Source organism: Myiozetetes cayanensis, unplaced genomic scaffold (assembly GCF_022539395.1).
Source record: "Myiozetetes cayanensis isolate MyiCay16 unplaced genomic scaffold, myiCay2020 scf53, whole genome shotgun sequence".
Taxonomy (NCBI): domain Eukaryota; kingdom Metazoa; phylum Chordata; class Aves; order Passeriformes; family Tyrannidae; genus Myiozetetes; species Myiozetetes cayanensis.
Genome location: NW_026087776.1, coordinates 389716 through 412453, shown reverse-complemented (window position 1 = coordinate 412453; position 22738 = coordinate 389716). Strand labels below are relative to the sequence as shown.

Sequence of the window (22738 nt, the reverse complement as noted above, 5' to 3'; positions counted from 1 at the left end):
GTCACACCGTCCGCTTCCTTTTGACGCCGAAACGGGCTTCGGGTGTGAGAAATGTATTCCCCGTGACACGTTTGTTTAAAACCCGCACCTACAGGGCGGTCCGGGGGTTTGGGCCACGTTTTGATCCCTCTCAGCACTGCCCGAGTCCCCAGGGTGCTGCGGGGTCCGTGTTACCTCCCTGCCGCTGCCCTTCTCCCGCACCCCCCGGGGCAGCCCCGGGCTGGATGTGGAAAACACAGCGGAGGGGCAGAGGCACCGCCGGGCCGCGCTGTCGCCGGGCGGGCTCCCCCGGCCTCGGGCACGGCCGGGCCCTGTCGGGAGCGGAACCCCCGGCTCGGAGGGACCGTTCGTGGGCGAGGCCGCCCCGGGCCCGCCAGTACCGGGGATCCAACAGCGCCCCCTCCTCCTTCTCCCCTCAGCGACACCCCCGCCCCCCCGCGCCCCTCACACAAACACCGCCGTGGGCGGGGCCGCGGAATGGGCGGGAAACCCATGCCCGCCTTCCATTGGCTGCCGCAGATGTCCGTCATCCTGACCCCGCCTCCCGCCGCTGCGTCCGCCGTTCCCATTGGCCGGGAGGTGACGTCAACGGTGGGCGCACGCCCCGCCCCGCCCCTCACCCCGCCTGCGTGCCGTGTGCAAAAGGCAACACAGCCGTTAAACGAGCCACGGGGCGGGGCCAGCGGGGGACGGGGCAAAGAAGCCTCGCTGCCATTGGCGGCGGCGGCATGTTCAAACTAGTATGGGAGGCGCTGATTGGCGCGGACGCGGCGCGGCCCGCCGCCCCCGCCCGGGCGGGTCATTGTCTGGCGGCTCCCGAGGCGGGTCGGGCGCGGCGGCGGTTCCGGGGCTCGGACGGTGGCGGCGGCACCATGGTGAGGGCGGGGGGGCCCCGAGGCCGCGGGGAGCTCGGGAGGGGGGGCGTGGCGGCGTGGCCGCGGCCGTCGCTGTCAGCCTGGGCCGCGCTCCGTGACCTTGGGCCCGGCCCGGCGCTGCCCCGGGGCCCGGCCCGCGGGGACGGGGCTGGTCGGGCCCCCCAGATCCAGTGTCCCCCCAGCGCTGTCAGAGCGGCCCCGTGCCCGCCGGTACCGCGGTTCGTGTCGGTTACGGCGCGGGGAGTGTCAAGCGAGGGGCCCGAGCGGCCTCTGTCAACGGCCCCGGGGTCCGCAGCGATCCCAGCGCTTCCCGAGGGGACGGCCGGGCCCGAGGGGGAGGCGAACGGGGGGTTCGTCCCCTCCAGTGCCCCGTTCGTGTGACCACGGCGGGAGCGGCGGTGCCGCTGTCACCGAGGGAAGCGGGGATGGGGTTCCGGGGGGTCCGAGAGGTTCCCGCTCCTGCGGCGTGGTTTGGGGGGTTCTGGGGGTCCCTGGGAGGCTTTGGGGTTCCGTGCGCTCAGGGGGCCCCGGAGGCTCCGTGGATCCGCGTGAGGGGGTTCTGTGGTCCCACACGGGGATTCGAGGGATTCTGGGAGTCCTTCTGGGGGTTCTGTGGTTCTGTAGGTGTTCCGTGGGTCCTCAGAGGCGTTTCGGGGGGTTCCGTGGGTCCGTGGGGCAATTCTGTGGATCCCCAGGGGGTTTGGGAGGTCCTGTGGGACCCCACAAGGCGGTTTCTGTGGATCTGCAGGGGGATTTAGGGGGTTCTGGGGAATCCCCGGAGGGGGTTCCGTGGCTCTGTGAGAGATCTGTGGATCCGCGGGGGTTCCGGGGTGGGCGAGAAGGGCCTCGATCCCCGATCCCGCGGCGTTTACATGGAAACACCGTCGGGTTATGCAACTCCCGCCGCCGAGAACTTGTGCTCGGGGATATCTGGGGTGTGCGGCGCGAGATAAAAAGTTGTTGTTTGAAGCAACAGGAAGAAAAGAAAAAAAAAAAGTGGTTTGCTTGATCCGGCGGGTGAAATCCAGGGAGGGTTTGGCACGGGAATGTGCTCCCGGTGAGGGGCTGCGGTGGGAAGGAGGGACAGACACGACACAGGGATTGCCGGAGCCCCCGGGAGCCCCAGTTCCTGAGGAGGATAAGGAAGGAATCCTCGGGATTCCCTCCTCGGGAGGGAGGAGTCCGGGAGCCCCGGGGGCAGCTGGAACTTCGTGTGTTCCCTCTGCCAGCCCCGCGGAGGGTTGGGGAAAACCGGGACAAACCTCGGGATTTTGGCGGCGACCTTTTCTTCCTGGATTTTAGTCAACCCCCACTGTAAAGATCCGCCAGGCAGATGGAAAACCTGACGGGGAAGTGGGAAAGTTCACAGCTGGCTGATAAAAGCCTTCTGTGTGAACAGCCAGTGCTTTTCCCAGAGCTGCCTTTTATTCCTAGAGCAAGGAAATATCCCTAAATCCCCCTTGCCTCCTCCTTCTTCCCTCCCCTAAATCCCCCCTCATTCCCCCCAAATCCTCCCTCTCTCTCCAAATCCACCCTAATCCCCCTCCCCGGGTTCTGCAGTTTTATGGAGTGGTGTTTTCTCTGTATAAAACCAACTCCTGGTGCTTCCCTGCTTTTCTGAGTCATCCCTGACAGCCCTCCTGTCCCAAGTGCCAGGACACGGAGGGGTTTGCCAGGGGCCAGCATTCCCACGGCTGGATCCCCCACAGCCTCCCCCCATGCCCTCCACTCATTTAATCACCTCGGGGTTCATTAATTCCCCCTCGTGATCATTTGTTTCCCAGTGTTTGAGCTGGAAGTGCTGTTAACTCTCACCTGGCTGGGCTGGGATGCAGATCTTGGACATTCCCAGGTTAACCAGCACCTTGTTTTGAGGATTAACGAGCTCCACTCGCTCTCCTGGGATCTCTGGGTCCTTTCAGCTCCCTCACCGTGAGCCAAAACTCCTCCTCTTTAGGGGGGATGGGGTTGTGGGATCAACATGTGCTGTAAAAACATGGATTACGAGTATCCAGTGTGTTTCCAGGCTCTGCAATCCCTCTGCTCTGGGTTCTTGGCTCTCTGTTGGCTGGAAAACCTGACCTGGGGGATTATTATTCCTGGTTTTTGTTTTACCTGGAGCTGATCTGGGGGTGCTGACGTGTTCCCCGTGGAAGGTGCAGCTCCCTCGGGCCTCCTGCGTCACCTGCAGCTCCCCCCTTCGTTAGGAGCAGCCCTCATTAGTGAGCAGTGATGTCACAGAGCCTTCCCATGTCCCTGCAATCCATGGATTTCCTGAGGGCGGATGGGAGAGCCCGGCAAACCTTGTTCCTGAGCGACTCCCAGACTCTTGGCTTTGGCATTTCCACCCCCCAAACACGATTTGCATTAAATGGGGCATTTCTGGGGCTCCCACCCTGGAGCAGGGAGGGAATCACCTCTGAATCCCGCAGGAGTCACATTCCTACCAACAGGAACAGTGTCCTGCCCCACACCCTGTGTCAACATGTGGAGAAATCGAATCTTAAATAAAAATAGGCTCACAACTGCTGGAAAAAATGGTAAACAAGGGGGGTTTGGGGCTGCTTTCCCCCATTTGGCATTTTCTGGGAAATCATGGGACTGGGACACCTGGGGGAAGGAGCAGATCCCCAAAGCCCCCCTCGTCCCCAGGCAATCCCAGAAGCCCTGAGTTGCCAGGGAGCTGCTGGATTATCCTGCTGCAGGTCCCTCTGGCTTAGAATTAACGAGATTGTTTGGATTGGGGGATTAATTAGATTAATTAATGTGGCCTTTCTCCCCCAGGCTGGCGGCAAGGCGGGCAAGGACAGCGGCAAGGCCAAGGCCAAGGCCGTGTCACGCTCCCAGAGAGCAGGGCTGCAGGTATGGCACAGGGAATCTATAGGGAAGCGGGAATTCTGGGGGCCCAAACCCTCTGGTTTGGGGTGAAAACTGAATATTTTGGGATTTGGGGGATTATGGAGCGATGAGGAGCCCTGGGCTTGCAGGGGAGGGGTGAGTTTGCTCCCGGGTGAGACAGAGAGGGTGGGAAGGTTAATTGGGAGAATTAATGATTGTAATTATCAAATATTAATTATAATTATTAATGATAAATGAGGTACAATTACATTATTTAATGTTCTATAATGTATAGTTACATTTTATTATATTATAGCAATACAATATATTAGTATATCATAACAATACAGTGTATTATAACAATACATATATTATGTGGATTAGTAATAAATAAATAAATTTAGGAACAACAGTTAAATCCTCTATTTGGGGAGAATTAGGTCGGGTCGCTCCTGGAAGCCACAGCCAGGCATGGTGGGGAGTTTCCTGGGCCCAAATAGAATGTTTTACATTATATAATTAAGTATTTTACATATAAATACAATGATCGCTATAAATACATGATATATATTAGACAACAATGAATAATTAATTCGGATAGTAACAAATCCTCTGTTTGGAGAGGATCGGGTCAGGTCACTCGAAGCCTCAGCCAGGTAGGATGGGGAGGGGGGGGTCTCTCAGGCCCAAATCGCAGAGGGGCTGTGGGTGTTAACGAGGTTGTTAATTGCCCCCCCCAGTTCCCTGTTGGCCGCATCCACAGGCACCTGAAGACTCGGACCACCAGCCACGGGCGCGTGGGGGCCACGGCGGCCGTGTACAGCGCGGCCATCCTGGAGTACCTGACCGCTGAGGTAGGACCCCCCTCCCGGGGCCAGCGCCCCTCCCCCCGGCATTCCCACCTCTTACCGCTGTCCCGCAGGTGCTGGAGCTGGCCGGGAACGCTTCCAAGGACCTCAAGGTGAAGCGGATCACGCCCCGGCACCTGCAGCTGGCGATCCGCGGGGACGAGGAGTTGGACTCCCTGATCAAAGCCACCATCGCCGGGGGAGGTGGGGCTCCTTCCCTCCTTCCCGTCCTTCAGGGAAAACAAACAGGAATGTGGCAGGGGGGGTAAATCCATGGCTGTGCTCTGTGCTTCCCTGGGTCCACACTGAGCGGGGAGGGATCTGCTCAACGTTCACACCGTTATCCCAAAACTCTGCTGGCAGCTGAGGATTTCTTGCAGTTTCTTGGGAATTCTGCAATTCCTGACAGGAATTCTCCCCTTGTCTCGGCAGGTGTCATCCCCCACATCCACAAGTCCCTGATTGGAAAGAAGGGACAGCAGAAGACGGCGTAAGGGAGCGCAGTGCCGGATCCCCCGTCATCGCACCGACCCGGGCACAGCAACACCTTGGGGATGCCAGGGAATTTTTTTTAAGGAATAGTTGAAAGGAAGAACATAGAGGATTGACTGTAGAGGAAACATTGGGATGGGTTTAGATTCCGAGTGGGACACACCGTGGGCCCGTGGGGCGGCAGCCGGGGGGGTTGAGAGGCTGGGCTGCCCCGCGTTTTATACAAAAATGGAACCCATAAACCATTTTTTACAAAAAAACCGAGCTCTCTGATGTGGTGGTGGAGGGAGATTTTGGGGGACGGGGGTCCGGGGCGGAGGGATCGGGACTTTGCCGGCACCGGCCAGCGCCGCATGCAAATTAACCCCGCCCTATATGCAAATAATCACACGAGGCCACGCCCCTCATAAATATCCGTTGTATGGGCGGGGCGTGTCCCAAGGCTCCGCCCCCAGAGCGCACATGGCCGGGGGCGTCTGGGGGTCCGTCTGTCCTTGGCACGGGGGGGCGGGGGTGTCCGTGTGTCTGTCTGTCCCAGCTATGGGGGGGTCCGTCTGTCCTAGGCACAGGAGCCTTTGTCCCTCTGCCCCGGAGCTGGGGGTGTCATGAGTGTGTCTGTCCTGTGTCTGTCTGTCCTGGGCACGGGGTGCTGGGTGTCTGCGTGTCCTGAGCGTCTGTGTGTCCTGGGTAGATGTGTCAGGTGCCCCTCTGTCCTGGGCCCAGGGCTGCTGGCTGGCTCTCTGTCCAGGGTGTCTGTGTGGGGGTCTGGTGTCCAGCTGTCCCGGCCGCTGGCACACTGGGTGTCTGTCTGCCCCAGCGGGTGGGTGCCGGGCTCTGTCCTGGCTGTTCGTCTGCCCTGGGCACGTGGAAGTCCGCCCAGCCGCCCTGGCTCCCAGGAAGCCCCAGGCGGGGCTCGGAGGAGGCGGCGGCGGGAGCCGGGCCCGGGGCGGCTCCAGCACTGGCAACACGGGGCGGGGGTTGCATCAGGCGTCGAGTGGTCCCAAGGACCCAGGGCGCTCTCGGGGGCCGTGCCTGCGCTCATTGGCGCCCCGCCCCGCCGGGCCGCGGTGCCGGGGCAGCCCCGTGGGTCGGAGCCGGGCGGGGGCGGGGGGGGCCGGGCCGAGGCCGGGCCGGGGCCCGCGGGGCCGAGGCCACACAATGGCGGCGCCGCTCGGCGCAAGATGGCGGCGGGGGGGCGGGGCCGTCCTGAGCGCCCCGCGAGTGCGCGTCCCGCGCCGCGCCACAGCGCATGTGCGGAGCGCCGCGCGCCTCGCGCCGCCGGGCCGCGTGGGCCGCACCATGGGGCCCTCGCGGGGGGGACCGCGGGGGACGCCGCTGCACGCCCGGCGCGCCGCGCCGCGCGAGGCAGCGGACACGGTCCGCACGCCCGTTTAACGCCGCTCAGCGGCCGGCCGGCGGCGGGGAGCGCGGACCTATCCCGGCGGCGGAGCCCGCGTTCGGCGTTACATAACGCACTCTCCCTGCCCAGCCGCAGTGGTCCCGCCGCTCCGCCCCCGCGGCGCTCGCAGCTGTCGCCATTGGCTGGACCGGCCGGCGGGGCGGGGCGAGGGCGCTTACAAATAGGGGCGATGCGGCGGGCGCCGCGCTCAGTCCGCCGCGGCCGCGCTCGGGTCCCGTCGCTCCTGCGCTCCCCTCGCCGCCGCTCGTCGCCCTCCGCCGCCACCATGAACGGACAGCTGAACGGTTTCCACGAGGTGTTCATCGAGGAGGGCACCTTCCTCTTCACCTCCGAGTCCGTGGGCGAGGGGCACCCAGGTGCGGGCCGGGTGGGGCGGGGCCGCGCGGCGAGCGCGCAGGCGCGGCCGGGCAGGGGGGTTGTGGTGGGGAGGAGGGTGAGAGCGAAGATGAAGAAGGGAAGGATGGGGATGAAGAGGGCGAGGATGAGGATGGAGGGCGCGAGGGTGGGCCGGGGTGTGTGTGTACGCGGGGGGCGGTGACGCGCACGGGCGCGCGCAGTGTGAGGCGGGCGCGCGCTCGCCGCATTGCGGGCCCGGCGCGCACGTGCTGCCCGCGTGGGGCGGGACACGGCGGGGACGGGGGGACACGGGGGTGACGGTGGGGCGGGGATGGGGCCGGTGCCGCCGTGACTCAGCCGTGACTAAGCAGATCCCGGTGCCTCCACACCCCACGCCCCCCCGCGTGGGTGCCGGGGTGGGGCAGGCCCGGTGACCTCCCTCACAGTCCCCCCGGGGCTCAGTGCCGCCCTCAACGCACCCCACGCTCCCCGGGGGGTCCCCGATGACGTCCGGGCGGGGATGGAGCGTCGCGGGTCTCCCCAGAGGTGCCCCCCGCCGAATGCGAGGCGGGTCCCACACTGCTCCCGTGGGGGCTCGGAGCTTTCTCAGCTCGGTGCCAGCCCGTGCCGGGCTCCCCCGGCCTTTGTCCTCTCCGGTTTGGGGCACATGACTGTTAATCTGCGTAGGCAGCTGCCAGCGCCCAGCACCCGCTGCCGGGCACCCCCGGCACCCCCAGCTCCGGGTACTCGGGCACCCACTGTCCCTGCACCCCCACGCTCCGGGCACATCCTGAGGCCCCTACCAGCTCCAGACGCTCCAGCACCCCACAGCTCTGGTCCCTCTGGCTCCAGCACCCACAGCCTGTGGCTATTCTGGGGATGCTTCTGGGGCTCCCTGCACACTACCACGAGGGGGGAAGCTGCAAAGTCCTTTTCCTCACTCTTCAACCCCAAAAAGCATCTGGGGGAACCCCCTCTGCTCAGCCCAGCCAAGCGCTGCCTCTTCCTCACCCCAGTCCTGCCTGGAAGGTCGCTGCCAAGGACATCCGCAGTCCCAGGGACACGGGCAGCCCTTGGGACACCCCGGGAGCGGGTGGGAGGTGTCCCCCATCCCAAATAAAGCCCCCTGGGAGCGGGAGTGAGCTGGGTGTGCGGTGGGATATGGCTGGAGCAGCTCTGGCGTTGGGCAGCCCCGGAGCTGGGAGCAGAGCTGCTGGAAGCTGGATTTGGGAAGTCAGGATACAGATTTGATCCCCTTGGCCCTGGCTGGGACTGGAGCTTAACTGGGACATGCCTGGAATTCCAGGCTGGGGACAAGGCGAGGGCTCTGTGTGCCCCGGGGGGCTTACAGAGTATGGATTATGGGGCTTGGATCTTGGATTGGGGCTGGGCTGTGCCAGAGACTCCGGAAGGAAGGGCCGGTCCGGGCCAGGCTGGGCTGTCCCACGCCACTGTGACGCCTCCCGCTCTCCATGTCCCCAGATAAAATCTGTGACCAGATCAGTGACGCTGTCCTGGACGCCCACCTCAAGCAGGACCCCGACGCCAAGGTGGCCTGTGGTGAGTGGGGGCACCGGGGGACAGTGGGTGGGTGACGCCGGTGGTGACTCCGTGCTGACGTCACCGTGTCCCCGCAGAGACGGTGGCCAAGACCGGGATGATCCTGCTGGCGGGGGAGATCACCTCGCGGGCCAACGTGGACTACCAGAAGGTGGTCCGGGACACCATCCGGCACATCGGCTACGACGACTCCTCCAAAGGTGCGTCCGGGTGTCCCCGGCTGGGTGGCAGCGCAGGGGTGTGGCACCAAGGTCTCACCAACAGCCTGTCCCCCCAGGCTTTGACTACAAGACATGCAATGTGCTGGTGGCCCTGGAGCAGCAGTCGCCTGACATCGCCCAGGGAGTGCACCTGGACCGCAGCGAGGAGGACATCGGTGCCGGGGACCAGGTGAGACATGGGTGGGGCTGCTGGGGGAGCGGGGTGGGGTGGAACCCTGCAGTGTGACTGGGGTTGAGGTGACCCCACGGTGTGAGCAGGCTCAGGTGTGACCCCCCCGTCCCTGTCCGCAGGGGCTGATGTTCGGGTACGCCACGGATGAGACAGAGGAGTGCATGCCCCTGACCATCGTGCTGGCACACAAGCTCAACGCCAAGCTGGCCGAGCTGCGCCGCAACGGAGCCCTGCCCTGGCTGCGCCCCGACTCCAAGACACAGGTGAGGTGCCGCTGGGTCCCCAAAGCCCTGGGGGGCCCTTGCTCCCCCCGGCTGGCCCCTGACCCGTGTCCCCTGGCAGGTGACGGTGCAGTACATGCAGGACCGCGGTGCCGTGATCCCCATCCGGGTGCACACCATCGTGATCTCGGTGCAGCACGACGAGGACGTGTGCCTGGACGAGATGCGCGACGCGCTCAAGGAGAAGGTCATCAAGGCCGTGGTGCCCCCCAAGTACCTGGATGACGACACCATCTACCACCTGCAGCCCAGCGGGCGCTTCGTCATCGGCGGGCCCCAGGTGCGGCCCAGGGCACGGTGACACGGTGCTGGCGGTTTGGTGGCACTGACAGTGCGGTGGTGGTGACACTGCTGTCCCCTGCAGGGCGACGCGGGGCTGACGGGCCGTAAGATCATCGTGGACACGTATGGGGGCTGGGGGGCCCACGGCGGCGGCGCCTTCTCGGGCAAGGACTACACCAAGGTGGATCGCTCGGCCGCCTACGCCGCACGCTGGGTGGCCAAGTCTCTGGTGAAGGCCGGGCTGTGCCGCAGGGTGCTGGTCCAGGTGGGTGCTGGGCAGGGTGGGCTGTCCCGGTGGGGGGGGCTGGTCCAGGCAGGGGCTCGGCCTCACCCGCGGCCCCCCCGCAGGTCTCGTACGCCATCGGGGTCTCGCACCCCTTGTCCATCTCCATCTTCCACTACGGCACCTCCCAGAAGAGCGAGCGGGAGCTGCTGGAGATCGTCAAGAAGAACTTCGACCTGCGGCCCGGGGTCATCGTCAGGTAACGGGCGCGGGGGGGCCGCGCCGGGGGTGGGGGGCGGGAGTGGGTGGGGGTCCCTCCCGGAGCAGCCTGGGGACCGCCTGGCGCCCTGGACTCCGCGCGGAGCTGCTCGGCCGCAGGAGGAGGCGTGTTCGGGTAAGTATCCGCCGGAGCCGAGCGCTTGGAGCTTCCCCGGGGCCAGGAGCGTTTGGGGGGCTCAGGGGCAGCCCCCGGGGAAGCTCCAACCGCCCCGCGGGGGTGGGGGGGACACGGAGGCGCCGCCGCAGACCCCCCGGCCAGGCAGGGAAGGGGCGAAGGCAGGACCCCGGGGCCGCCTCACTGAGTCGGGAATTGTGTATTCCAGGGATCTGGATCTGAAGAAGCCCCTCTATCAGAGGACTGCAGCCTATGGCCACTTTGGTAGGGACAGTTTCCCTTGGGAAGTGCCCAAAAAACTAAAATACTGAGGAAAAAAGAGCCTTGTTAGGGCTTTTCCCCCCACTCCCGCGGGCGTAGGTTACAGAGAAGCCCGTGGGCTCTGGGGGAAGAGCTCCCGGCCCCCCCCAGCCCCTCCTTTTCTCTCTCTCTCTCTCGCCATCGTTTCGGTTGCGTGGGGACCACGTGCCTCTCCCAGGGCCCCCCCGTGTCCCTCCAAATCCCTCCGGATGGTTTTTAACAAATCCCATCTGACTCCAACCTTGGATATGGGAAAAAGGCCCCAAGTGCCGCCCCCAGCCTCCCCCCTAATGTGAGGGGGGGCGCCCCATTATGGGTCCCACCAGTCCTGCTGCAGGGGGGGACACCACATTTTGTGTCCCCCCATCCCCTCCTTGACCCCAAATTCCACTACATCAGGGGGACATCCCATTTTGGACCTCCATCCCCTCAGTCCTGCTGTGGGGGACACACACACTCCATTTTGGCTCCCACTGTCCCCCCAGCCCTGCTGCAGGGTGTGGGATACAAAAACTCCTCCATTTTGGCTCCCCCAGTCGTCCCCCCCAACCCCCAGTCCCATTATGGGGGGGGACACCCCATTCCACCTCCCCATTCCCCCTGGGACCTCGCTGGTGCTGGCTTTGGTTCTTAACCCTCATTTTTAACCTCTCTTTGCTCCAAAAATGCACATTTTGGGGGGGACACGCTAAAACTCACCCCCAACCCCCCCCAACTTCCCCCCACCGAGGGTTCGGTACCGGAGGAAAATATTTTACATTCTTTTTTCTTGGGTTTTAATCCAAAAGCTGAATCGACTCCCCAACTGCACAAACTCCCCCACTCCCCCGTCCCACTGATGGGGGGGGGCACCCCCCAACTTTGTCCGGATTTCTGGGGGGAAAGGGGAGGATTTGGCCCTTGATACTTGAAGGTTTGGTGTATTTATTGTGTGCCGAGGTGGGGGCGTGAGTACAGAGAAGCCCCCACGCTCAGCCGGCAGCTCCTGACCCCTTGAAAGCCCCCTGCCCCTCCCCATGCCTTCCCCCCGCCCCCTCCCCCCACCAGTTTGGGGTGAAACAGGGGGGGATTGGGTTTGTTGGAGCGCTGGGGGTGCCCCCCGGGCGCGGCGCCCGTGGCCGGTGTGGTACAGAGAAGCCGGCTTGTTTACTGCCCGCCCGAGCACGGCCCCCCGAAGTGCCTTGGGGAGGGGGCAGAGGGGCTTTCTCTCTTCCCCCCCGAGTAGTTTTTTTTTTTTTTCTTGGTTCTACTATTTTCGGGAGGTTTCGTCCGAATGTTTCGATCCACCGAGTCCAAAAAAAAACAAAACTTCGAAAACAAACAAAAAAATCTCAATAAAAGTAAAGTGATGGGTTGGATGGAGTCGCCTCCAGTTTGAGGGGGGAGGGTAAAATGGGTATGGGGGGTTGAAATTGGGGTATGGGAGAAACAGGCACAGAAATGGGGGGGAGAAATTGAGGTGTGTGGGGAATGGGCAGGGGGAAACTGAGGCATGGGGGTACTGGGATGGGGGAGATGGGTACAGCAGGATGAGGAAATAGGGATGGCAAACCGAGGGATTAGGGGAAACTGAGGCACGGGGGGAATGGACATGGGGTGGAAAATGTGGTATTGGGGGGGACTGAGGTACAGGGGGGCGGGGAATGGAAGTACTGAGGGGAAATGAGTATTGGGAGAACCAGGCAGGGAGGGAAGGGGGTGCAGGGGAAAGTGGGGGATGAGGAGACTGAGGCACAGGGAAAACTGGGGTAGAGAGGGATGAGTGGAATGGGGGGAGCTGGGGCGTGGGGGAAATGGGTTCGGGGGGAACTGAGGGATGGGATGGAGGGAAAGGGGGTTTTATGGAGGGGGAACCCACAGGCGAGGGGAGAAACAGGAATACCATGAGAAACTGAGGAACGGGAGGACTTTCAGCTTAAAAAAACAGGGTTTATTGTGGGTGCTCAGAGCTCGGGGCCCCCCCGGGCTGCTCCCTCGCCCTCGGTGCGAGCCCCCTCCTCCTCCTCGCCGCGCCAGCTGGCGAAGGCCACCTCCTGTGCCAGGCGCTCGGGGCCCGGGCGGCCCAGGGCCAGGTTCCGCAGGGCGATCAGGGTCATCAGCGCGCTGCGGGCACAGGGTCAGCGCGGGGGTCAGCACGGGGGGAAAAGGGGGGTGAAAGGGGGGTGAAAGGGGTGCTCACCTGCGGCGGAAGAGGAAGAACTTCCTGCGGAGGAAGCGCCACAGCCGCTGGGCCGGGCTGGATTCCCGCTCCCGCCGCTGCTCCCGCTGCTCCCGCCGCAGGAACAGCGACACCAGCGGGTCCAGCGGGACCCCCGCGGGCGGCGGCTCCCCCAGGATGGGCCTCAGCTCGGGGGGCAGCGGGGACTGCTCTGGGGGAGGGAGGAGTGAGGTGATTTTGGGGTTCCTGTGATCCCCCAGCCCGCTGACAGGGATTTGGGGTGTTCCATAATCCCCCTGGCACGGTGACAGGGAAGGGGGGGGGTGCCATGATCTCCCATCCCCAGTGACAGGGGTGGGGGTCCCCATGATCCCCACCCCTGATCCCCCAGGCCACTGACAGGGATTTTGGGGGTCTCCATTATCCCCCCAGCCTGGTGGTGGGAACTGGGGGTACCTGTGATCCTCCCCAGCCTGGTGATGGAATTTGGGGGGTTGCCATGATTTCCCCACCCCACGGACAGGGATTGGGGGTCTCTATGATCCCACCACCCCAGGGATCACCAGGGCAGGAGATGACAGGAATCTGGGGGGCCCTGTGGTCCCCCACACCCCAGTGACAGGGAATGGAGGCCCTCCATGATCTCCCTCAGCTCAACGGGGGCTGAGGTGATGGAGCTTTTGGGGTCCCCACAGTCCCCCCCACATCTGGGTGCCCCCCATGAGGGTGAGGTGACAGGGATTTTGGGGTCCCCATGCCCCTGGTGCTACCCAGCATGGGAGGCTATGGGGTTTTTGGGGTCCCTGTGACCCCAGGGAGTGAACTGACAGGAATTTGGGGGGCGGGAAAGTTGTGTGTCTTCCCTTTGCTCAGCACTGCCAGGGACTGGGGGGTTCCTGTGATCTCCCCACTCTGAGTGCCCCCCAGAGGGTGAGATGCTCAGGGGTTTGGGGATTTCCATGGGGAGGCATCAGGGACTTTGGGGTCCCAGGGGTGACATGCTGAGGGTTGGGGGTCCCAGGGGTGAGTGCCCAGGCTCTGGGATCCCAGGGGTGAGTGCCCAGGCTCTGGGTTCCTCAGGGGTGAGTGCCCAGGGTTGGGGGTCCCAGGGGTGAGTGCCCAGGCTCTGGGATCCCAGGGGTGAGTGCCCAGGCTCTGGGTTCCTCAGGGGTGAGTGTCCAGGCGGGGGTCCCTCACCGGTGCCGTTGCGCACGCGGTCCCGCAGCTCCCGCAGCCGCGTCAGGTTCCGCTCCAGCTGCAGGGCCGTGGTGTTCACGTACAGGTACATGTAACACGAGGGCTCCGGGGACACCGTGTGCACCTTGTGGTACTGCCCTGCTGGCAGCTGGGGAGGGGTGGGGGGTGTCAGCACCCCCGGGCACCCCCAAACCCCCTGGGGTCCCCCCCCCAGGCCTCACCTGCATCCCCTGGCCCTCCTTGAGCGAGTGGTTCTGCTGCTGCTCCACCAGCTCCACCAGCACCTGCCCCCGCAGCACCCGCAGGCTCGTGTTCCCCAGGTCCTCGCTCACGAAATTCTCCAGGTGCAGGCCTGGAACACACGGGGTGGGGGGGGGGCTGTACTCCACACCCCCCCTGAGCCCCTCCCTCTGCCCTGTACCCTGATCCCCCATCTCAAATCGCCAAGATCCCCCATGCCCTGCACCCCAACTCCTGGGACCCCACCATGCCTGTATTTCCCCCTCCAAACCCTGTGCCCACCCCCTCTGAAATCCCTGTTCCCTCACAACCCTCCCTCTGTTCCCTGACCCCCAGGACACCCTAAATCCCCACTCCCCCTGAACACCCCATCCCCCGTCCCCCAGCCCCAGGCCCCACCAGGGAAGTCGGCGATGAACACGGCGTCCGTGTGTCCGTCCAGCTGCGCCTCCAGCTCCTGCAGCCGCTGCCGCCACGGCGACAGATCCACCAGCAGCGGGAGCAGCCACGGCGTGGGGGTCCACGGGGACCAGGGGGCGCGCACCAGGTCCACACGGGGGTCCACGAGCCTGCGGGGACGAGGTGTCAGTGCCCCACGGCACCCCCCAAATCCCGTGTGCACCCCCAGACCAACGCACCAGCCCCGGCTGCAGTGGGGACACCCCCAGCGTGGAGGAACCGCAGCACCCACACCTGTGCGTCCCCCGGCCTGCAGGGACAGGACATGCACACCCCCACACCCCCCACGTCCCCCCAAAGCCCGCGTGTCCCCCCAGACCTCTGCTGGAAGCGCTCGTTGATGGACACCCAGACGTCGAAGTAGAGGCGGGGCCGGCTCACGTTGTAGCGGGGCAGGAGGCGGCTCAGGCACGACGAGTACTGCTTGAGCATGTCCGCGTGGTCCCGCCAGCGCCGGCTCTGCGTGAACACCTGCGGGACCCGGGGCGGGCTGGGGGCGCTGCGAGGGCCGGGGAGCCGGGGGATTGGGGGTGGGGGGAACTGAGGCACGGGGAGGGGGAATGGAGAGGTGGGGACACTGAGACACGGCCGGGAGAAAAGGAAGGGTGGGGGAACCGAGGCACAGGTGGGGTGTCCCGTGGGTGTGGGGGGGCCCTCATGGGCAGGGGGGCAAGGGGTGAGTGTGGGAGAAGTGGAGGCACAGGAGGGGAAATGAGGGATGGAGGGGAAACCAGGCACTGGGGAAACTGAGGCTTGGGGGGGTCCCGGGGAGGGGTCCCTGTGTTTGGATGGGGGAGGCTGAGGCACGGGGGGGGTGCTGGCTTAAAACTTTATTTGGACTGATCAAAGCTGGCAACACCCTGTCCCTCCTCTCCCATCCTGGAGCCCCCCTCACTCCTGGTCCCAGGCAGCCCCCTGGGTGAGGGGTCACTCACCCCTGGTCTCAGGTGCCCCCCTGTCACTCACCCCTGGTCTCAGGTGCCCCCCTGTCACTCCCCATCTTCTCCTGGTCTCAGGTGCCCCCTGTCACTCACCCCTGGTTTCAGGTACCCCACCTCCCCGGTGAGCCCGTCCCTGTAGGTGATCTTGACGTGCTGGTGGAAGCGGGAATGGACCATCATGTCCCAGGAGTAGCCATAGAGCCCGTTGGTCCAGTTGTTGTAGCCCTGGGGGACACAGGGGGGGGTGGTCACACGGGGAGGGACCCCTCTATCCCCCTCCTGCCTCTCCTGGCAATGGCCTCACCCCCTGCCCCCATCCCACCCCCTGCCCCCAGCCCTGCCCCTGTGCCCCCACATGCCCTGCCCCAGAGTCCCCCAGCCCTCAGGGTCTTTTCAGCCTTCTGTGTCCCCCAAAATGCCCCCACTCTCCCAAAAACGGCCTCACACCCCTCAAATGCCCATCTCCCCCAAATGTGCCCCCACATCCTCAAAAACAGACACTGCGTCCTCCAAAATCTCCCATGTCCCAAAAAATAACTTCACCCCCCTCAAAATACCCCCCATATACCCAAAAATAACCCCATGTCCTAAGAAACACCCCCACATGCCCCAAGTGAACAGCCCCCGTGTCCCAAAAATGCCCCTGTGTCCCCCAAAATACCCAGGTCCCCCAAAATGACACATCCACATCCCTCAAAAATGCTCCCACAGGCCCCAAAATGTCCCTCATGCCCCCCAAAATACCCCCATATCCTCAAAAATACCTCCATGTCCTTAAAAATGCCCTGCCATACCCGAAAACACCCCCATGTCCTCTAAAAACACTCCGATCCCCCCAAATACCCCTCACACCCCCTAAAATGTCCCCTACGAGCCCCAAAACGCCACCAACACCCCCAAAACCACATCCACGTCCCCCAAAACCTCCCTCACCTCCCCCAAAACGCCCTACACCCCGAGGCCCCGGGATCCCTGAGCCCTCCTTGCATCCTCCACACCTTCCCCCTGTCCCCAACCCCTCCTCGGTGTCCCCAACCCCTCCCCCGTGTCCCCAACCCCTCCCCGGTGTCCCCAACCCCTCCCCCGTGTCCTCAACCCCTCCCCCGTGTCCCCAGCCCCTCCCCGGTGCCCACCGGGGTGATGAAGTGGGAGTAGGGCAGGAAGAGCTGCTCCAGCACGTAGAGGATGGTGAAGGCTGCAGCCAAGTGCTGGCGAGGCCGAAGGCCCCCCCGCGCCCGCCGGCCCCCGTAGTGGCAGTCGGGGCTGGGCTGGGGGGGCTTCGTGCTGGGCAGGACCCCCCTGAGCCAGGGGGGGCACCGGGCCAGGAGCGCCCGCGGCCACTCGGGCCGGCAGAACAGCCCGTTGGTGGCCAGCATGGTGTAGGAGAACATCCCTGGGGACGGGGGGGACATTTAGGGACCCTCCTGCACCCCGGGGGGCCAGGGGGGCACTGAGGGACACCTCCCCCTGCACCTCGAGGGAGTTGTGGGGACAGGGGGGTGAGGGGGTGCCCCCCTGTCTGGGAGAGGGCAGAATTAGAGGGGGTTCTTGCACAGGGTCAGAGTGCTCTGCTGGGTGCCCTGGCTGGGGGCTGACTTAGGGGGTGTCTGGGTGCCCCTGTGGGGGGTGCCCCATGGCTGGGGGGGATTTGGGGTCTGGGGAGAAAGTGTGTCCTGTTTTGGGGTGACTTAGGGGATGTCTGGGTGCCTCTGCCATGGCTGGGGGTGATTTATGGGGGTTCGGGAGTGTCCTGCCCAGGCTGGGGGTGTTTTGGGGTGCCCAGGGGGTCCTTGGCCCAGGTTGGGGGTGCTTTGGGGGATGGGAAGGTGTTCCTGCCCAGGCTCAGGGTGTTCGGGGGGTTGGAGGGTGGCCCTGCCCTGCTGTGGGGATACTGGGGGTGCAAGGGTGGTACTGGGGGTGCAGGGGGTACTGGGGGTGCAGGGGGTACTGGGGGTGCTGTGGGGATACTGGGGGTGCAGGGGGGGTACTGAGGATGCCATGGCCCCCCTCACCAATGCTGAAGAGCTGGGAGTTCATGCAGTGGAAGTAGGTGACGAAGACGAGGGCGAGGGGCCGCGTGGCGTCGAAGAAGAGCAGGAAACCCGCGGAGAGGTCGAGCACCAGCCCCCCTCCGTGCACCACCAGCAGGCTGGTCTGCTCCTCTGACAGCACCAGCCTGGCCACAGAGCCTTCCTCAGTGTCAGCCTCAGCACGACACCCTCCTCAGCCTCACCCCAGCACTCCGTCACCCTCCTCATCCTCCCTTTCCTCACTCCAACACCCTCACCCTCCACATCATCCTTCTTACCCTCACCCCGACATCCTCTTCATCCTCACCTTGACACCCTCACCCTCCTCATCTTCACCCTGCCTGTCACCTGTCACCCTTTCATCCTCCCCCCACCACCCTCCTCATCCTCACCCCTTCGCCTTCCTCACCCTGCCCCTGTCCCCCGTCCCATCCTCAACCCAGACCCATCATCACCTCCCTCACCCCCATCCCCCTCCTCATCCCCCCCTGCCCCCATCCCTGCCCGTGCTCCCCCCGTGCCCCCCACACCTGAAGGGTGAGAAGAGCCAGTGCCGGGCGAGGGAGCCCATGGAGAACCCCCCGACCCAGTCCCCGTCCAGCTTCTTCAGCCCCGCGATGAAGTACACGATGAACACCTGGGGGGCAGGGGGTCAGAGGGTCCAGGGGGGGGCCCAGGGGGGACTCTGGGGGTCCCTGGGGCAGGGGCACCCACCTGGGCGCGCAGCAGGGCGTAGTTCCACAGCGGGACATGGGCATTGCGCTTCTGGGGACGGAACAGCCCGTCCACGGATCTGGGGGGACCCACGGGGACAGAGGGGGGACCAGGTCACTGTCACCCCACTGCCTGAGCTGTGGGAACAAGTGCCACCACCCCACAGGGACAGAGAGCCACGGGGACACCCGCTGGGGACCCTGGTGCCAAGGGAGACCCCAGGTCCTGTGCCACCCACTGTGGACACCACGGCCTGAGCCACCCCTGGGGATCCCAGAGCCACCAGAGACCCCAGAACCTCTGCCACCCCACGGGGACCCCAGGCCCTGTGTCACCCAGGTTCAGCCACCCTGCTGCCCCACAGAGCCCTCCCCGTCTCCCCAGGGCGCCCACCCGTAGCGGTCAGCGCCCAGCAGTGCCAGCTGGAAGCCCAGCAGCCCGTAGAGGTAGGAGTGGTTGTTCCAGGAGGTTTTGTCCAGCAGGAACAGGTACCAGTACGGGCACAGGAAGGCGATGCAGCTCAGCCGGTAGCAGCACCCCAACATGATGCCCAGCGCCCCTGCGGGCACGGGACCCTCAGTGTGTGCCCTGTCCCCTCCCGGTGCCACCCCCTCCCTGTCCCCAGCCCTCCCCCCAGTCCAGTGCCCACCCCAGTGCCAGACCCCAACACGATGCCTGGTGCCCCTGTGGGCACCCCACATTTTGTGTCCCCCTGGGAACCCTCTTGGTGCCACCCTCTGCCTGTCCCCAGACTGCCTGAGCTCCCCTCCCCGTCCATCACAGTCCCAGTGCCCATTCCCACCCAGTGCCAGTCCCCACCATGGTCCCTGTCCCCATCCCACCCTCGTTTCTGTCCTAGTGCCATCCCCCAGTGCCCATCTCAGTGCCTTGGTCCAGACACTGTCCCAGTGCCACCCCCCTACCTGTCCCCTTCTGTGTCCCCATCCTCCCCCAGTTCCTCTCCCAGTCCATCCCAGCGCCCATTCCAGTCCATCCCACCGCCCATTCCCACCCAGTGTCCGTCCCCCCGTATTTCTGCCACAGTGCCATCCCTGCCTGTCCCCGCCCTCCCTGGTCCCTCCCAGCCCGTACCCAGGAACATGATGGTGTAGAGCAGGTACATCCAGTCGAGGGGCAGGGGCTGCAGGAAGGGCAGGAGGGGGAAGCGACAAACCTCGAGCCCGTCCAGGTACCGCTGGTCCAGGTGGCCCAGCCCCCGCTCCTGCGGCACGTCCAGCGCCATCAGCAGCCCTGGGGGGCGGGGGGTGGGGTCAGTGACCCCCGTCCGGGAGGGCATTGACCCCCCCTCCGGCCCCAAACCGCCACCCAACCTTTGTTCCGCTGCTGACGTGTTACTGCCCGGCCGCCTCCATCCCCCTCGGACAGCAGGGACCCCCGGATCCCAGCCATCCCTCTCCCAAAGTCCCCGAGCCTCTCCCCGAGACCCTGGATCCCCTGAGCCCCTCCAGACCCGGCCTCTCTGCCCCCCGGAGCTCCCCAGGAGCGCCCCCCGCCCCTCCCAGCCCCCGTTTCGGTGTCTTTCCCGCAGCCCCTCCAGCCTCCCCGAGCCCCGCAGCGCTCGAAGCCAGTCTGGACCCCACAGCCCCGTTTCCCTGTCCCCCCGGTTACTCCCCTGAAGCTCCCCCAGTCCCTGTTCCCCCCAGAGCCCCTTGGTCGCCCCCAGTCTCCTTGTCCGCCCGAAGCACCTCCGGCCATCCCCGGTCCCGCCCAGTCCCGGGACCCCCAGAACACCCCCCGGGCTCCCCAGCCCCGCTCTCCCCGTCCGCTCAGCGGCCCGCGAGCTCCAGTGCCCCCCGGAGCCCCCGCGCTGCTCCCATCCCGGAGCTCTCCCGGTCCCTCCGGAGCCCCCCCGGTCCCCGCTGACCGAAGGCGGCGCGGAAGGCTCCGAGCGCCGCGGGGTCCTGGGGCCGGTGCATCAGCCGGACGAAGCGGTGCCAGCGCGTCAGGTCCCGCAGCTCGAACCCGAGCAGCCGCCGCGCCAGCCCGGGGCCGGTCCCGGGGGTCCCGGAAGGGCCGGGGGGTCCCGGGGGCGGCCCCGCCGCCGCCGCCGCCTCCCCCCGCTCCGGCCGCCTCCGCCGCGCCGGGCCTGCCGGGGGTCACAGGTCAGGGGTCCCGTCCCGGGGGTCCCGCGCCCCCCGCCCCGTTCCCGGTTCCCCGTTCCCGATTCCGCACCCGCCGCCGCCGCCATCGCCACGACCCCGCCCCTCCGCGACGTCACGGCGCGTCATGGCCCCGGCAGCCAATCAGCGATGCGGTGGGCGGGGCAAATCGTCCACACCCCGTCTAGCCCCGCCCTAACCCCGCCCCCGCCCTGCCCCGGGACCCCGAGCCGGGACCCCGAGCCAGGACCCCGAGCCAGGACCCCCGGACCTCCGACCACCTCACAGCTCCCCCTCGGCCGCGGCACCGCCCGGCCGCCCCAAGATCCCGCCCAGCCCCGGCCCCCCGCCCCGCCGAGACCCCCGCCCCGGCCCTCCGCGACCACCCCCGCAACATCCTCCCAGCCCCGGCACCCCGACCCGCCGCGCCCCCGCTCCGCCCCCAGCCCGGCGCCCCCGCCCCGACCCGCCCTGCCCCGGCCCGCCCCCGGTCCGCCCCGTCCCAGCAGTGCCGCTGCTCCCGGAAGCCCCGGGCAGGCGGTGGGAGCGAGGCAGGACCGGACCGGCCATGGTGGGGCCGGGGACACCGGCAGGGGTCCCTCGGGGGCGCCGGGCTGGGCAGGGGCGGTCAGGGGGTCCGCAGGGCAGCCCCTGGGGTGTTCAGGGGGTTTGGGGGTGTCTGTGGAGGGGGGGGGTGTCCGGGGTGCCCATAGGGTGCTTGGGGGTCCCTCTGGAGGGTCCCTGTGGGGTATCCGGGGTGCGTGCGGGGGTCTGGGGTACACACGGGCTGCCAAGAGTGCCTGTGGGGTACTGGGGGAAGTGCCTGTGGGGTGATCGACGTGGATACTGGGGGCATATGGAGTGTACGTGGGGTGCCAGGGGGGTGCCTATGCGGTGTGAGGGGTGCCCGGGGTACCCACAGGGTGCTTGGGGGTCCCTCTGGGGGTTCCGGGGTGTGTGGGGGTCTGGGGTGTCCGTGAGGTGCTTGAGGAAGTGCCCAGGGTGCTTTGGGGTGCCCATAGAATGCTTAGGGGTTCCTCTGGGGGGTGTGTGGGTGTCTGGGGTGCCTAGAGGGTGCTGGGGGGTGCCCGGGGAACCCATAGGGTGCCTAGGGAAGTGCCTGGGGGTGCTTGGGTTGAACGTGGGGCACTTGCAGGGTGCTCAGGGCACCTATGGGGCCCGGGGAGTGCCCAGGGTACATACAGGGAGCTGGGGGTGCCTGGGGTGTCCCAGCAGGGCTCGGCGGGTGCTTGGGGTGCCTGGGGGTGTCTGGGATGGGTGTGGGTGCTCGGGGGGTGCCCATGGAGGGGTGGTGGGTGCCCAGGGTACTGCTGGGAGTGCCCCTAAGCCCTGCCCCGTGCTGCAGGCGGGGGTCCCGGCGGGGGTCCCTGGGGTGGACCCGGCAGATGCCACGACGGGGGACGGGCGCGTGCGGGCGCTGCAGAGGGAGGTGCAGGGGGTCACCACCATCATGACCCAGAACGTGGAGCGGATCCTGGCACGGGGGGAGAACCTGGAGCAGCTGCACAGCAAGAGCCAGGACCTGGAGGCCACTGTGAGGGGGGCACAGGGGCACTGGGGTGGGCACTGGGACCCCATGGTGGGCACAGGGTCGTTGGAGTGGGCATGGGGTCATTGGGGTGGGCATGGGGTGGCATGGGGTCACCAGTGGGGCAACAGGGTCATCAGGGTGGGCACAGGGACCCCAGGGTGGGCATGGGGTCGTCAGGGTCTCTGAGGTGATCACAAAGCCCCTGAGGTGGCACAGGACTCCTGGGTGGGCACAGGGTCCCTGGGGTGGGCGCTGGGACCCTGGGGGGGCACACGAGGTCCCCAAGGGGGCTGCAGGGTGCCCAGTGGGTTGGCATGGGACACTCGGGTGGCAGGAGGTGTCCCTGAGGTGGCAGCGGGGGACCCCAGGCCTGCAGTTGGTGTCCCTGGGGTGGCAATGGGGTGTCCCCAGGGAGTCAGGGATGTCCCCAGGGTTGCAGTGGGGTGTCCCCAGGGGTCAGAGCTGTCCCTTGTGTGGCAGTTGGTGTCTCCAGAGTAGCCAGGTGTCCCCGGGTTGGCAGTGTTGTCCCAGGAGTGGCAGCCAAGTGTCCTCAGAGTGGTACTGGGTGGTCCCCAGGGTGTCAGCTGTGTCCCCAGGGTGTCACAGGTGTCCCTGGGGTGGCAGAGGTGTCCCCAAGGGGGCAGTGGGTTGTCCTCAGGGTGTGAGGGCTGTCCCCAGTGTCTCAGCGGGTGTCCCCAGGGTGGCACTGGGGGTGTCAGGGATGTCCCCAGGGTGGCAGTGGGGTGTCCCCAGGGTGTCAGAGGTGTCCCCAGGGTGTCAGAGTTGTCCCCAGGCCGTCAGGGGTGTCCCCATGTCCCCGCAGTCAGAGCACTTCCGCACCACGTCCCAGAAGATGGCCCGGCGCTACTGGTGGAAGAACGTGAAGCTGCTCATCATCCTCGGCCTCGTGGGCGCCATCGTCCTCATCATCATCATCCTCCTGGCCACCGGCACCATCCCCACCCAGAGCCACCGTCCCACGGGGACACAGCCACCCTGAGGCTGAATACAGATGGGGGGACAAGACACAGGGACTCCTGTGTGTGTGTGTGTGTGGGGGGACACACATGGGGGACAGACGGACA

At 65.9% G+C, this 22738-nt stretch overlaps 3 protein-coding genes across 4 annotated transcripts; 2 read left to right on the top strand and 1 right to left on the bottom strand.

The window, feature by feature from the left end:
* Positions 1-6676: 6676 nt before the first annotated feature.
* MAT2A (methionine adenosyltransferase 2A) lies at positions 6677-11600 on the top strand. The gene is made up of 9 exons (XM_050334431.1): positions 6677-6829; positions 8292-8369; positions 8447-8569; positions 8647-8759; positions 8882-9025; positions 9105-9323; positions 9408-9590; positions 9674-9807; positions 10151-11600. Exons 1-9 carry the CDS (start codon positions 6739-6741, stop codon positions 10251-10253), a joined length of 1188 nt encoding a protein of 395 aa, XP_050190388.1. The 5' UTR covers positions 6677-6738; the 3' UTR covers positions 10254-11600.
* A 550-nt stretch (positions 11601-12150) lies between these two features.
* On the bottom strand, positions 12151-20038 carry GGCX (gamma-glutamyl carboxylase). Of its 2 annotated transcripts, none has more exons than XM_050334430.1 (14): positions 19867-20038; positions 19074-19232; positions 18375-18540; positions 17982-18060; positions 17798-17904; positions 17250-17413; positions 16371-16630; positions 15331-15462; positions 14616-14767; positions 14237-14406; positions 13819-13949; positions 13598-13745; positions 12422-12611; positions 12151-12345 (listed from the first exon to the last, which is right to left on the bottom strand). In XM_050334430.1, the coding sequence occupies exons 1-14, from the start codon at positions 19916-19918 to the stop codon at positions 12186-12188; spliced, it is 2070 nt and encodes a 689-aa protein (XP_050190387.1). In that variant the 5' UTR covers positions 19919-20038; the 3' UTR covers positions 12151-12185. The 2 variants fall into 2 exon arrangements, with proteins under 2 accessions (XP_050190387.1, XP_050190386.1); XM_050334429.1 differs by having other exon boundaries at positions 19156-19232; positions 19867-19922.
* A 586-nt stretch (positions 20039-20624) lies between these two features.
* Positions 20625-22679, top strand: VAMP8 (vesicle associated membrane protein 8). Its single transcript, XM_050334427.1, has 3 exons — positions 20625-20672; positions 21468-21656; positions 22477-22679. The coding sequence occupies exons 1-3, from the start codon at positions 20670-20672 to the stop codon at positions 22651-22653; spliced, it is 369 nt and encodes a 122-aa protein (XP_050190384.1). The 5' UTR covers positions 20625-20669; the 3' UTR covers positions 22654-22679.
* The last annotated feature ends 59 nt before the right edge of the window (positions 22680-22738 follow it).